At 42.4% G+C, this 15080-nt stretch overlaps 1 protein-coding gene across 7 annotated transcripts in view; it reads right to left on the bottom strand.

Moving 5' to 3' along the window:
• Nucleotides 1-15080, bottom strand: part of ARHGEF7 (Rho guanine nucleotide exchange factor 7) — a 202919-nt gene that overhangs the window by 116056 nt on the left and 71783 nt on the right. For all 7 annotated transcript variants that reach the window (XM_068268051.1, XM_068268052.1, XM_068268053.1 and 4 more), the window contains exons 3-5: nt 14670-14754; nt 5702-5832; nt 659-860 (exon numbers count right to left, since the gene is read on the bottom strand). In XM_068268051.1, the coding sequence (XP_068124152.1) occupies nt 659-860; nt 5702-5832; nt 14670-14754 (418 nt within the window). The remainder of the gene's footprint in view (nt 1-658; nt 861-5701; nt 5833-14669; nt 14755-15080) is intronic.

The raw sequence follows: 15080 nt of genomic DNA, 5'->3' as shown, positions 1-15080 counted from the left end.
CATCTTGCATGAAAAGAAACGTATGGTAATTTGGGAGCTGTATATAGCCATTATTTATTTTATAAATAATGGCTAAGTGTCGGAAATCTGTGAGCCGATATTCCAATCACCTTCTAACCTTCCCTACCCGCTAACACTAATCCTTCTCCCCACCAAAACCTAACACTAGCGTTTCCTATACCTACACCTAACCCCATACCTGAGTGCAGAAGCCAATAACACTCAGTGGCAAATGATAACGGTAGTCAGCTATACATACAGCCAATACCAATACTCCGCCGTCCCACCACCACAACACAATAGCCAGAGCTTGATTATATAATAGCTAACACTTGCGCCAACGGTCTCCACATTAGCCCTCTAGACTGGATTTGCGCTATGACAGACTATCATTTTGACAGGGTCTATTGCCAGGTCCAAATGAATTTTTAACCATATGTATCCCCCAAATCGTATTAGCCAAGTTTGCAAAGTTCAATTTCAGCTTCCACCATTTCCTATTCCTGCAGATCACTAAAATATTATATCCAGAAGAGACAAAATGATCTCTTTTTCTGATCTAAACTAAAATCACTTTCATAAACACATTAATTCTCACATAATGCCTACGGCCATTAAATACAAAATACCACAGTAATGATATAAGAGTTCCACCTACCGGAGGACTTGATTTCTCTGACATAGTTGCTTGGAAACCATCCTGTTTTGCCACTGTGTGTTCCCTCCCACCAGCCGCCCTCTTCCAGCCTTGTTACATGGATTATGTCTCCTTTACAAAATGACAGCTCATCTTCATTAGTCTGTTGAAAATTAAACTTTGCCCTCACCATCATGTGATGGTTGCTGTTATCGGTCATATCCTAGAAAACAAAATCAGCACGCAAATCAAATTGTACTACCTAACACAACATTATAGTTGGCATGAAAAAAGGACAACCTAGTGTTTATGATATCATGCACTAAACATAGCAAATTATAACAGCAATAACTGCAAGTAGCATCAAAACCAACACACAACATCTATTTTCTGAATAACTTCCATTTGTCATGTTTCTGCATGTATGTTCAAAACTTGCATCTATGTGATGAGCTAATTACCTAGAAAAGTAGGGATTTGAGTATTTTAGCAAGAACTGCAACGACATCCACGTTGCTCCTAGCCAACTACTGCATTTGCCTAGCACGGCTTAAAGCCCTGGTTTAGAGTTTTTATGCATAATTTGCATTCATTAACCATGCAAAAAGTTTTTGTATATTGCATACCTGTATTTTTTGCAATATATTGAAAATACCTGGCTGACTAGATCTTATAGCTACATTTAGTGTCAAGAGGACAGTGTAGTTTTACTGGACCTGTCAGAACAGACCATTTAACCTCCCATCTACTTTCTCACTGGGCTAGTGAGAGATCAACTCTCTCTGGCCAGCACTACAACTCTGCAGAGTCTCGTAAGCGGCACAAAAGATGGAGTTGATGAAGGAGAGGAGGGAAGAGGAAGGAGGTGGGAGGATCTGCTGAGCTGCAGTTCAGGTTAGCTAAGGGTTCATTCTGCTGAATGAAAAGAGATGAGAGGGAGGGCAGGGGTGGGCCTGTGCTCAGTACCATTGATGGGCAAGACCAACTATCATATCAGGACCATGCTTTTAAGCCCAATCTACAGGATACAATTCTTTGTGCGATTCTATTAGGATTCTATTTACGATCCGATTAAATCCAGCATGTCCGATCGGGATTCGATTACATTCAATTCCTAATATGTGCAGATATAATGACAATAGCAAGACTAGTATGTAATAGTGTCTCTTAAAGGAAACCCAAGGTGAAAGGGATACGGAGGCTGCCATGTTTAATTTCTTTCAAACAATACCAATTGCCTGGCAGTCGTCCTGATCCTACGTCTCTAATAACTTTAGCCATACACTCTGAACAAGCATGCAGCAATTCACGTGCTCTGATTTCGGATTTACTGGATTAGCCATAGGCTTGTTCCAGGGTTTTGACACAGACACTGCTTATGCCAGAAGATCACCAGAGCTGCCAGGCAACTGGCATTGTTTACAAGGAAATATGGCAACATCCATATCCTCCTCACCTCGGGTTCCCTTTAACAATCAAGGCCATAAGTGCTGGTACAGTCACACTCTACATTAGCAGCAGCTCACTGTGGGAGGTCCTGTTTACTATAAATTTCAACAAGTGAGAATAATTATCTATGAAATCCAGCAACTTCTAAAAGTATGACACATTATATGAGACAAAGGCTCCAGTCGCATGGAGGCGAGACCAATCTTAGTCAGTATGCGTTTTATTTTAAGGTTTTAATAGCCAATTGGTTTTTATCACGTACCTTTTTGATATGTGGTATATTTAACAATTACTCTTACCCTGTTAAAGTCCCTAAACACTAGGAAATATTAATTTTTCACTTGCTGTATTGAAATGCTGGGGAACTGATACAACCATGTGTGTATATATTTAAATGTTTGTACACTTTCCATAGGTTTTATATCTATAACAGGGTCACTTGACTGACTTTTCCCTGGGGAATTTCTCTTGAACAGCTGCATCAAATATGAAAATTCAGGGAGTAACAGCTTCGTCGCTTTTCGCCTTTACTTACAACAAAATTAATCTAGTAAGCAAGTTAAACCAGACCTTTAAATGCCCCCTGTAGTCAAAAGAATATGAAGGATATGAAGGCTGGCATATTTTTTCTCCCTTTTAAACAATGATAATAGCCTGGTTGTTCTGCAGATTCGGATACTTTAATTTACTAACGAAATGCAACTTTATTAATACAATTAATAATGATAATAACCACCATACACAGCTCAATAATGAGTTGATGTGCCTATCCAATTGATCGCTCTCCGACAGTATTGACCAATATAATCCAATTCTGATCAATCTATTTTAGGTCAAAATCAATTGAAATTCATTAGAGTGGACATTTTGGGATCAATCTTCCAGGGATTGAATGGGAGCATTGATGTGTATGGGTACCTTTACGATAAGTGTGCAGACCAAGTGCTCAAGCGTATGCTTGAAAGTGGAAACCTAGCCTTATTGAAAGCACAAATTCAGAACTATGGAGCGCAAAATTATCAATTTAAAATAAGTGGTCTGTATGTACCCACTACATGTAGTTATGAAGCACAGAACAAACAAACAAAAATAAAACTTAAAGTGGACCTGAACGCTTGCACACGACAGAAGAAAAAAAACTTAGAGAAATGCACTTAGAGAGGAAGTTCTAATAAGTTCAGGTCCGCTCTAAGGAGTGATATCAAGTAATTCATTTTTGCGACTGATGTTGTATCCTTTAGCTATTACAACTGGGCCACTAAGACATTTACCATAACATCCATTTGATTTGCAACTCCCATACAACTTTCCACTCAGAAATGGCATAGAAATAAAATCGGTTTTGAATCATTCTTCAGGGCCCGTTTCCACTTGTGCAGTGCGAATTCGGCACGGAAAACGCAAAAGCAAATTCGCATGTGAATTTGCACGAGTTTGTAAGCGAATTTTACAGCGATTTCACCTACATTTTTGCATAGTTTTGAATGTATGCAAATTTAACCATGTCAGTGCCTGTGTGCTTTTACATTGATTTTTAGCGAAAACGTACGCAAATTCGCATGGAAAATTCGCATAGCAAAACCACATGCGAATTTCCGATTAACCACTTGAGGAGCACAGTGGTAAACCCCCTAAAGACCAGGCTGTTTTTTCATAATTGGCCAATGCAGCTTTAAGGCCAAGCTGCAGGGCTGCACAACACAGCACACAAGTGATTCCCCCGCCCCCTTTTTCTCCCCACCAACAGAGCTCTCTGTTGGTGGGGTCTGATCGCACCCTTGTGTTTATTTTTATAAATATTTATGTTCATATTTTTTTTTTTTAAAGAGACTTTTTATTCAGTGTATTCATATAAAACACAACACATAAAACATGAAGAAAAAACTTCCAGACAGGAAAAATATAAAAGGCAGATCCACTGGCATCACATACATATTGTTGTATAGTCTTGTGAAACAGTCTTACAATATATAAAGATGATTATGCAAAAAGGTTCTGAAGTATCGTGGGCATTACCCAAGAGAGAGATTTATGTTCATATTTTTTAAAATATTTTTTACTATGTCTGTTTTTTTTCCCCCTCCAATCCCCTCCCTCCCCCCAACCGGCCAATCACGCGATCGGCTGTCATAGGCTTCTGCCTATGAGAGCCGATCGCTCTCTTGTCCCCCAGGGGGACAGCCGTGTCACATGGCTGTCCTCAGTACAGCACTGCTGCTGATCACAGCGCTGTACTGTGTAAATAGACGGCGATCACGCCGCTCAGAGACTGAAGATGGGGCATAGCACCGCCCCCGAGAATAAGATGCACAATCTCCTTCAGTAGCCGTCTCCAGGTCATTACACCAATTGGCGTTAGGTGGTCCTGGGGCTGCCGCCGTGGCCACGCCCATTGGCGTGGAGCGGTCTTAGAGTAGTTAAATACATTGTATGCGAATCGCACACCGCATTGCAGAGTGCAAATTCTGATGGCTCTGCCGTGCAGATTTTTTCTGCACAGAAAAACGCAAAGAAATCCTGACAAGTGGAAAAAGCCCCATCCACTTGAATTGCCTATGTGAATTTGCATGCAGAAAACGCTACGATAGTGGAAACGGGCCATTATATATGCAGAAAATGTAACAAAGCTGGTGAAGATTTCCAAACTTTACACTGTCAGCTGTTCAAGACTGCAGGCACAGGAGCCAAAATGACACAAATCTCATCAGTGAGAAACATCATGATTTGCAAAAGAGAAGTGCCAGTTTCTGTCATGAACACAGAGCTGCACACAACACTTCCTTAATTTTATGGAGCTGAAGTTTCCTGTAAAGGTAGCCATACACTGGTCGATTTGCCATCAGATCCGACCAACAGATAGATCCCTCTCTGATCGAATCTGATCAGAGATGGATCATATGGCTGCCTTTACTGCAAACAGATTGTGAATCGATTTCAGCATGAAACCGATCACAATCTGTAAAGCTGCAGCTGACACTGCTGCCCCCCCCGCATACATTACCTGAAGTTTAAACAGTAGAGGGCGCTCTACTGTTTAAACTTCCTGCTGGGACAGGAAGTTCAGTAAAGCTGGAGGAGCTGAGCACGGAGAAGGGACAGCGGAGACCAGAGGACATGTGCCGGCCAGAGCAGGTAATGTATTGCCGCTAGCGTCAGTCGTCGGGAATTCGAACGCTCTTATCGACGCACTCCCGACCCGCCGGCGATCGAGCGAAATCTTCCGCACGGACGGATCGACGGGAACGATTGATTTCGGACGGAAATCAATTGTTCTGTCAGTGTTTTCGCAATGATTTCACAGCAGATTCGATCACAGTGATCGAATCTGTTGTATATCGGCGGGAAAATCGTTAGGTGTATGGACCCCTTTAGAACACTGACCAAGTGAACTATTAGAAACACTAGAACAGTAGAATCAATTTGTATTCTGTGTACTAGCCCTAAATAGAAACTCAGCACTTTCACAGTCTACAACTGTAGGGTGCAAGGTACAGTATTACGGTACAGCATTTATAATAAAATAACCAGAAAATGAACTGAATTTCAATATTTATTATAGTACTCTATAAAAAAAAAAGCCATTGTGTATATTTGTGTTACTGGAAAAATACTCACCAGGCTTCGATATTGGCCCTGCAATAATTTTGATGAGCGGCTTAGTATAGACTGCGACCCAAGCGAATCAAAAGACTTTATCCTATGTGAAGATGGACGGGCACACACAGAATCACTTCCCAGGCCAATATCTAGAAGACACAAAACGTCACAGGTTAGATTACAAGTGAAACTTGGATATCTTTCTAGCAAAGATCTTCAGACACAAGACGACAGTATAATTTCTGCGGGTGCTTGAAGAACGAGTTGACTATTTAGGGGTAAGGCCCCTTCCCCATTGCAATGCACGGCACTTGTATTACCATTTTCATGCATAATCATTCAGGGATAAGGCCCCTTCACCACATTCTCACTGCTGGAAAGGCACTTGTGTTGCAATATTTGCCGATGCGGTTGTGAATTCCATTCATAATAATGAATGGAAATCGCTGTACATTTGCAGAAATTCGTTGGCAACTATGCATTGTGATTATGCAGTGATCATAACACATGAATGGGGCCATCAGACAGTGCAGTCTATGCACTTCTGACTACCCTGTGCAACGCATAGCAGAAAACGGGAATATGGGGAAGAGGCCTAAGAAAAATGTATTGAGGAGATTAGGAAACCTGTTCCTGTCACCACTGATACCCATTTCTCTCCCCTTGTATACTCAAAGGGTCCTTTCACATTGAATCAGTTGCATTCCACTGCAACAGACAATATAATTGCAACGTGATGCAATAATATTCCTATGGTACGTTCGCATTGGGTGCGGTGAGTCCCATTGAACTAACGCACGGCATACCAGTTAAAGTGTACAGTTACAGCATCGGTGAAGCATACTTTCAGTTTACTGTATGGTCGCACTGCACATCTAGCACACAATGTGACTTTTCAGCACTGTTGCGATTGCAACACATTGTACACAGAAAGGATGCCAAGTCTGCATATAAACTAACAAACAGTCCTGCAAAGCTCGAGATACATTTCTCTTGTGGCTGTCCAACTTTTCCTCTACATACACACACTACAGAAGGGAATCAAAACAATCTTTTTTTTTTTTTTTTTTTTTTTTTTTTTACTTTACATATATTCTACCACTAAAGACAGATTGACAATTTCAGCTCTGTGTTTCATGTCTAAGGGCTCAGCCACACTATTAAGTGCTTTTCTGAGCGCTTGTGATTGATTAGCACTCTGAGCACTTTAAAAAAAAAAAAAAAAAAAAAATCACTCCTATTAACTTTCATTAAAATCACGTAAAAATTGCAGCAATTTTTCGCTTACACGATCGCTGCGATTTTTACTGCGATTTTAATGAAAGTGAATGGGAGTGGTTTTTAAAAAGCACTCAGAAAGCGCTAAACAATCACAAAGCGCTCAGAAAAGCGCTTATAGTGTGGCTGAGCCCTAATTGATTGTAAATGCAATCTGATAAATTGGAAAGAAAATTTTCTACATGTCAATTGTGCGGTTGTGAACTGGGTAGCATAAAAGCATGCGGGGTAGAAATGTGTTTAACTGAAATTGAATTGGTATAAAACTCTGAAATAATACTGACCTTTGTAGTAGGACTCTATTATTATTATTAATTGTATTTATAAAGTGCCAACATATTACACAGCTCTGCACAATAGATAAATGGGTTAACATACAAGTTAGGACATACAGGAAACTTACAACAAAAACAAGATCATGCAAATGATTTACTAACAGTACAGTGTCATAGGTCAAAATAGAGAGACTGTTCTAGTCCACAAGAGGGGTGATTGACAGTAAGATTGCATAATTAAGCTGGAAACAATAGGGAGGATGGCCCTGCAAGAGGCATACAATCTAAAGGCGGCCATACACTGGCCGATTTGCCATCAGATTCGACCAACAGATAGATCCCTCTCTGATTGAATCTGATCAGAGAGGGATCGTATGGCCACCTTATTACTGCAAACAGATTGTGAATCGATTTCAGCCTGCAACCGATCACAATCTGTGGAGCTGCCGCCCCCCCACCTCCCCCCTGCATACATTACCTGTTCCGGCCGGCACGAGTCCCCGCTGTCTTTTTCTCCGCTCCGGCTACTGAACTTCCTGTCCAGGGGAAGTTTAAACAGTAGAGGGCGCTCTACTGTTTAAACTTCCTGCCGGGACAGGAAGTTCTGTGTAGCTCTGGAGCCCGAAGCGGAGAAGACGACCAGGGGACTCGCGCCGGCTGGAGCAGGTAATGTATTACCGCTGTATTGCGTCGGTCGTCGGGCATTCGAACGCCGCTAACGACACACTCCCAACCCACCGGCAACAGAGAAATATCTTCCGCACGGGTCGATGGGAATCGACGGGAATGATCGATTTCGGACGGAAATCGATCGTTCTGTCAGCGGTGTGCGCGGCGATTTCACAGCTGTTTCCATCACTGTGATCGAAACGGCTGTATACCGGCGGGAAAATCGTTAGGTGTATGGGACCTTTAAAGGGTAGAGGTGGAGAGAATAGGTGCATTTGTTGATAGGGTGTCCAACAGAATGTGTTATGGTGCTGGTATAGGGGGGTTATGATGCTGGTATAGGGTGTATACAATCAAATAATGGTTTTTAAAAGAATGTTTAACCAACAGGATCAAAATCAACTCACACCAGCAAGCCCGATGAAGCTCAACATTCTCCAATCCAAAATCAACCAAACTGACTGGGAGGTAGTTGGATGTGTGACCCCCACCTGAACTTTAGACCTAGATGATGATATTGGGGATATCGTCTAGGCTGATGTTTCTTATGCCGTCTCCACCATATTCAAAAGCAGCATAAAATCTGCAGCTCCTCGCCACCTTTCCATCCCCACAGAAAATAGCATGCAGGTCTCAGCAAATGCATGGGGTTTTTTGGTTTTGTTTACACCCCAGCGCAAATTACACCAAATGTAAATGTTTAAAAGGGACTCTGAGCACCTCTCATGGATATGCCTTTAGGCTGGTTTCACAGTGGGACGTAAAGTCCCACTTTACAGCAGCCAGTAACGCAGCCTAACTCACAGCACTGTAAAATCAATCTGTTCACAGTGCCCACGTTGCGTTACATAGTAACGCAGCATGTTTAAACAAAGTGCTGCATGCTGTACGTTATACTTGGCTAAGCAGCGTTAGACTGCTTGCACATGCTCAGTAATGTTGGAGGAGGTGGTCTCCCCTCCTCCTCCGCGGCCAGCCACATGGCTAATAAATATTCACTGCACTGTGGTGACTCGTGGTGAGACTCGTAGTGTTGTCCGGATCATGAATGAATCGTTCATTTGATCCGGATCTTTTTTGTGAATTGAATCATCCGGATTATCACAATGAAAGATTCGGTTCACAGTGGATGTCTGTCTGGAAGAAACAGCAACATACAGAATGTACAGTGCAGGGAAAGTCATATCCTGCTAGTCATTTCACCCAGTCTGCTTTCCTAGTAAAATGATTCAAATGATTCGGTTCAAAGATCCGGATCTTTTCAATGATCCAATTCAAATGATCCGAATCCTTAAAAAGATCCGGACTTCCCATCACTAACCTGGAGCGGCTGCTTTGAGAGCCGCATAACGCGGCTCAGTCTGACGTCCAACTTCAACACCACCATACATTGCGTTAGGGGCACGTTATGCGACCATAACGTCCCCTAAAACGCAACATCTTGGTGGGAAAGTAGCCTTAAAGAGACTCCGACCAGTACTGCAAAGTACTTAAAGATGCATACCTTTCTGTAGCTTGTGCTCTCTTTCATTTGATGCCTGAATCACCGTTCAACACCAAATAGTTGTCGTTCGATTTCAATTTAAAAATCGTGGCTGACATCTTGGCTATGTAATAACTTCTGGGTCACCCCTGTCTGTTCTGTTAGAGAAGTGCATCACTGAAAGAGAACCCGAGGTGGGTTTGAAGATTATTATCTGCATACAGAGGCTGGATCTGCCTATACAGCCCAGCCTCTGGTGCTATCCCAAACCCCCCTAAGGTCCCCCTGCACTCTGCAATCCCTCATAAATCACAGCCACGCTGCTGACAAACAGCTTGTCAGAGCTGGCTCAGTTTATCTCTATAGTGTCAGTCTGCTGCTCTCCCCGCCTCCTGCAAAACTCCAGTCCCCGCCTGCATCCCTTCCCTCCCTGCTGATTGGAGGGAAGGGACAGGGGCAGGGACCGGAGCTATGCAGGAGGCAGGGGAGCAGCTGAGACTGACACTACAGATGTAAACACAGCCTCACAGCATGGCTGTGATTTATGAGGGATTGCAGAGTGCAGGGGGACCTTAGTGGGGTTTGGGATAGCAACAGAGGCTGGGCTGTAAAGGCAGATCCAGCCTCTGTATGCAGATAACATTCTTTAAACACACCTCGGGTTCTCTTGAATGAAGCAGGAAGAGGAAGTGACACGCATGGCCAGTGCAAGAAACTCCTCCAGAGGGGTCATAGCACGACTTTGTTGGAAGTTGACTGGTTTAAAGGCATACCCATGAGAAGTTCTCAGAGTCCCTTTAACCTCCCTGGCTGTACGCAGTTTCAATGTCTGCGTCCAGGGGAGGATTTTTGGCTATAAAATGTTATTTATATTCTTCAGCTAGCACTTCGCTAGCTAAGTATGCCCCCCCCCCCCCCCCCCCCCCAAGTGCCTCCGGTCCCCTCTGATCCCCCCGATCGCTGCCGGTAATATTTACCCGTCTGCGATCCCACGAGAGCCGCAGCTTCTCCATGCAGCTTCACTCGTCGCTGTGGCGACGATCTGACATGACGTCATCGACATCATGCGCAGTTCCGATCCTCCCCATAGTAAAGCCAGCAGCTGATTGAGAAGCTGCGACATCGCGGGATCCCTGGGGGTACGTATACCGGCGGCAATCAGAAGGGTCCGGAGGCACTTGGGGGGCATACTTAGCTAGCGAAGTGCTAGCTGAAGAATATAAATAACATTTTATAGCCAAAAATCCTCCCGAGCCATGTGATCCCCTGCGGCGGCTAGCCCGACTCTGGAAGAATGTTTATTACATAAATCAAAATGACTATTCAGAGATTGGGGAATGTCTCAGACTTAAGAGACTGTAACTGCATGCCATACCATGCCCCCTTTGCAGCTGCAGTGGCAAGATACTCCAACATGGCCGCTTCATTGCAATTCAATTCTCGGCTAGAAATTGATTGTCCGCATTGGACATAAATCTGGGCTCAAAAGGGGGTGGGACGGAGGAGCATTGGCGCTAGATCTACAGCATTCCAGAGGTACAATACTGGGTCTTTGATAAAATCTATTAGAAATCTACTTGCAGTGTGTGGCAGAAGTAGATCCCTCTAGAAATCTACTTGCAGTGTGTGGCAGAAATAGATCGCTCTGTCATCGGATTCCTAGAGAGGCACCTATCTTTTGAGCACGTCAGATTAATAATACCTACTCTAAATGACACCCACATAAAAAAAAAGTAATTTGCAGTTTGTTTTACTTGGGGGAACAAATGTACATCTATTTGTATACATGTATTTTAAATGTAACAGTTTTATCATAATGCTTAGGTTGCCTAACATTTTTATGCAATTGTTTTGTTCATTCCACTGAAACTTTTGAAACCAGGAAAGAGGGACATTCAAGTCAGCAGCAATTGGGTATGGTATTGTACAAGGCTCAACAACCTATTAGCAGCCACTGGGGGTTATTTTGAAAGTTGCCGGAAACAATTACTTTCTCCACAAGCAACCTAAGTTGAAAGTGTATATGAGTCTTACGTTTCTGGATGGCGTATTCTTTCAGCCAAGCATCAGAGTTACATTGTGTTTCTTTGGCAGCACAAGCAAGTGGTGAACAGAGGAACTTCTGCAGACTAGTTCTGACTACAGCCAGCATGGAGACCGACTAAAACCTCAAAGCAACATTTCTGCCCATAAAAGCTCACCAGGTGGTGGTGGTGAACATGGAGCTCCAGAAAGGTTTTGTACTAGCTCACATTTCAGAATGAAAAGTAAATAGGATTTTATTGTAAACACACAGAAACACACTATGAATTCCCTTTTAGTATGATGGTGTAATTTACATAGAAACTACCTGTACGTACCTGTGAGTGACATTGAAGTAGTAATTGGTACAATGCTCTCTGTGGAAAACGTGTCAGTACTATACATAGGAGGTGTGTGTGTTGGTGTGTGTGTATATTTTATGGTACATAAACTTTTTCCAACACTCTAAGGGCGATTCTTCAGCTATTTGCTGATTGCCGGCGATCAACAAAATGCTGCTACAATGTATCGCTATGGATACATTCACACTGCAGTGGTTTTGATTTTGATTAACCACAAATGAGCTGCATGCAGCGTTTTGGGGTCGATTGCTCTGCGATTCTCGCTCTATTGAAAGGGAATCACAAGCACGAATCGCTATAAATCACGAGATTTGGGCTGCTGAATCACAATCGCAGAAGCAAATGAGATCGGGGTAAAGCGCCCAATGTGAACCAGACCTAACTTAAGCCCTTGCACCTCTGACTAAGTTGTGCTCCTTACTAACACACTGCATCTAGGTATGCATATTGTATGCTACCCCACCTCTTTGCCGCCCCCCCATTGCTTTAGATTCTAAGCTCACCAGGGCAGGGCTCTCTCACCCTATTATGTCTTGTTAAACATTTTATCAACCATGTTCTACTTGTCACTTGTAATTACCAATTCCTTATTTTGTACTGGTATCAATATCTGGCATACAACATTGTCTGTATAATTATGTACTTCAAGATTGTTTGTTCCTTTTTACATCATCACTGAATACGTTGGCGCTTAATAAAATCAAACAGTAATTCCCCGATTCTTTTTAAGAATTTGCCCCTGTGAGGGCCCATTTCCACTTGTGCGGTGTGAATTAGTTGCGGAAAACGCAAAAACGAATTCGCACGTGGATGCGACTTTTACCGCAAATTCGCAGGAGTTTTCGCATATGTTAATGAGTATGCAAATTTAACCAAGTCACTGCCTGTGTGCTTTTATATTGATTTTATGCGAAAACGCCCATGAATTTGCGGTAAAATTTGTGGTAAATTTGCATAAGAAAACGCATGCGAGTTTCCTATTAAATACATTGTATGCGAATCGCACACGGCGAGGCAGTGTGCGAATTCTGAGGGCTCTGCCATGCAGATTTTTTCTGCACAGAAAAACGCTCAGAAATCCTGACAAGTGGAAACAGTCCCATCCACTTGTATTGTCTATGCGAATCTGCATGCAGGAAATGCATGGAGATTCGCTCTAGTGGAAACGGGCCCTTACGCGCACACCCTCCCCTTTCCTTCACCCCCTGCCGGGTTTGCGGCAATTTGCTGTGGCTTGTGCCTTGCACAGCACAGCAGTGCATTACGACTGCCTTTTAGTTATATAAATAATAATACATTCTATTAATAAGAAAATTGACTTGAGTGTATGCTGGACTAATTTACCTAAATTCAGCATACACAATAATAGATGTATGCCATGCTAAGCAATATGAAGAGAGAAGAATGATAAGAGTGCTAGTAAAGACAGATCTGGAGGGTTTCCTTTAGGACGGTGATAAACAGGATGTCCGTTTTCCACCACCTCCCTGACTTGCATACTCATTGTTCATTTCTACTGTTTAGAGCCTGCTGCTTAAACAGGAAGCAGCTGGAGGACAACAATGCAGAAGGAGCAGCCACATACAATACAGGACGAAAATAAAGCAGACAGACTAATAAAAGATTTACCCTACAAAAGAATAAAATAAAAAAAACTGTGTGGGAATGGGCATAATGAAAACACACACAAAGCCATGCTCTTTGTGAATTTTTATCATTTATTCGACTTGCATTTACTACGAGATGTGCATCGGCCGCAGATGAAAACATACAAACACTGAGTTCAAAATGACTCAAGACTATTGTGGCCGCTTGATTTTTCAGACACATCTCTGCAGATTCTAATTACAAAAGAAGAAGAAGAAAAAAAAAAGACAATTTTAATTTAAAGGGAACCTGAAGAGTGAGGAATATGGAGGTTGTCATCTTCATTCCATTATAAATGATGCCAGTTGCCTGACTGTCATACTGAGCTTTAGGTTTTAGCTGTGATGGAGTCACACATCTGCAACAAGCATGCAGCCAGTGGAGGCAGACCAGAGTCACAGCGTCTGATCTGTATGCTCATTCTGGGCCACTTGAAGTATTCGAGGCAGAACATCAGCTCAGAAGTCAGGCAACTGGCATTGTTTATTAGAAAATGGAGATGACAGCCTCCTTCTTACTTAATACTTGAGCCCACTAACACAGCTGTGTCTACTTCTGTCTGCTTTTCAGCATCTGTAATAATGATGTGCAACTAAAAAGCTGACAATGGCGTTAGTGGGCTCAGGCCCTTACTCAACATAGTTGAGATCACAAAACCTGTACAGGGAACACTAACAATGCTGCCATTACCAACCATCTTCTAAAATTGCCATTTCTCTGGCATTCATAGTGACCAGTACTATTTCACCTGCAGCAAGCATAGCCTATATAATAATTCCCCTGTCCCTGCGTTGTCCTGTGTCCACCACTGTGTCCGTTGTGCCTGCTGCGCATGATCAATTTCTCTCTAAAAAGGTTCTGATCATTGGGGAATGAATTCCCACTCCACACAGCACATCGATATTCAACAGATTTCAGCAGGAAACCTACTGAAAGTCTATTGACCCGCATAACTGCACTGTTCGAGATGCAGTACAACGCCATGGCCTGAATGAGCACCTTTTCTGTCCTGATCAACACATATTTTTTTGATTTTATGCCAAATTCACCATACATATCTGTAAGCCAACACCTAGTATCATCAGGAGGTGGCTGCTATCCTTTAAATAACTTGGATACATTAAACAATACAAAAAACAAGAAACCCCTTTGAATTCTACAGAAGGCAAATTGACGTTATGATTCAATATCAGAGTGACCAGTGAGGAAAAGAAAAAAAACAAAAACACTTCTCGACAGGTCCAACATACCTGCTGTAACTTTGTTCAGGAGGACAAGGGAATTCAGCACCTTGTTAAAATTTTGTCCTTGATACAGGTCATTGGCTTCAAACGTCTGAAATAGAAAACATTCAAAATGGTAATCTTTCCGACATTTCACAGCTGTGGGGTTTATTTAGACAACTTACACAATTCTCAGGCTAGCTTTTTTTCTAATAAATATAGAAAATGACCTTTTTTAACCTGAAACGTTCTCACAAGTCAACATTTCTCAAAGCATGACCCCGGGTGCTAAATTCTAACAACAGCTTCAGCATAAGCGATAAATAAAACAAACTATAGTAAAAAAAGCACTTTTACACAGAACATGACAAAAATAGCATTGCTGAAAACACAGAGCATACATACAAAACCGGACTTAAATCCATATAAATAGCCTTT

This window comes from Hyperolius riggenbachi, chromosome 2 (genome assembly GCF_040937935.1).
Source record: "Hyperolius riggenbachi isolate aHypRig1 chromosome 2, aHypRig1.pri, whole genome shotgun sequence".
In the NCBI taxonomy this organism is placed as follows: domain Eukaryota; kingdom Metazoa; phylum Chordata; class Amphibia; order Anura; family Hyperoliidae; genus Hyperolius; species Hyperolius riggenbachi.
This window is presented reverse-complemented; position numbering and strand designations above follow the sequence as displayed.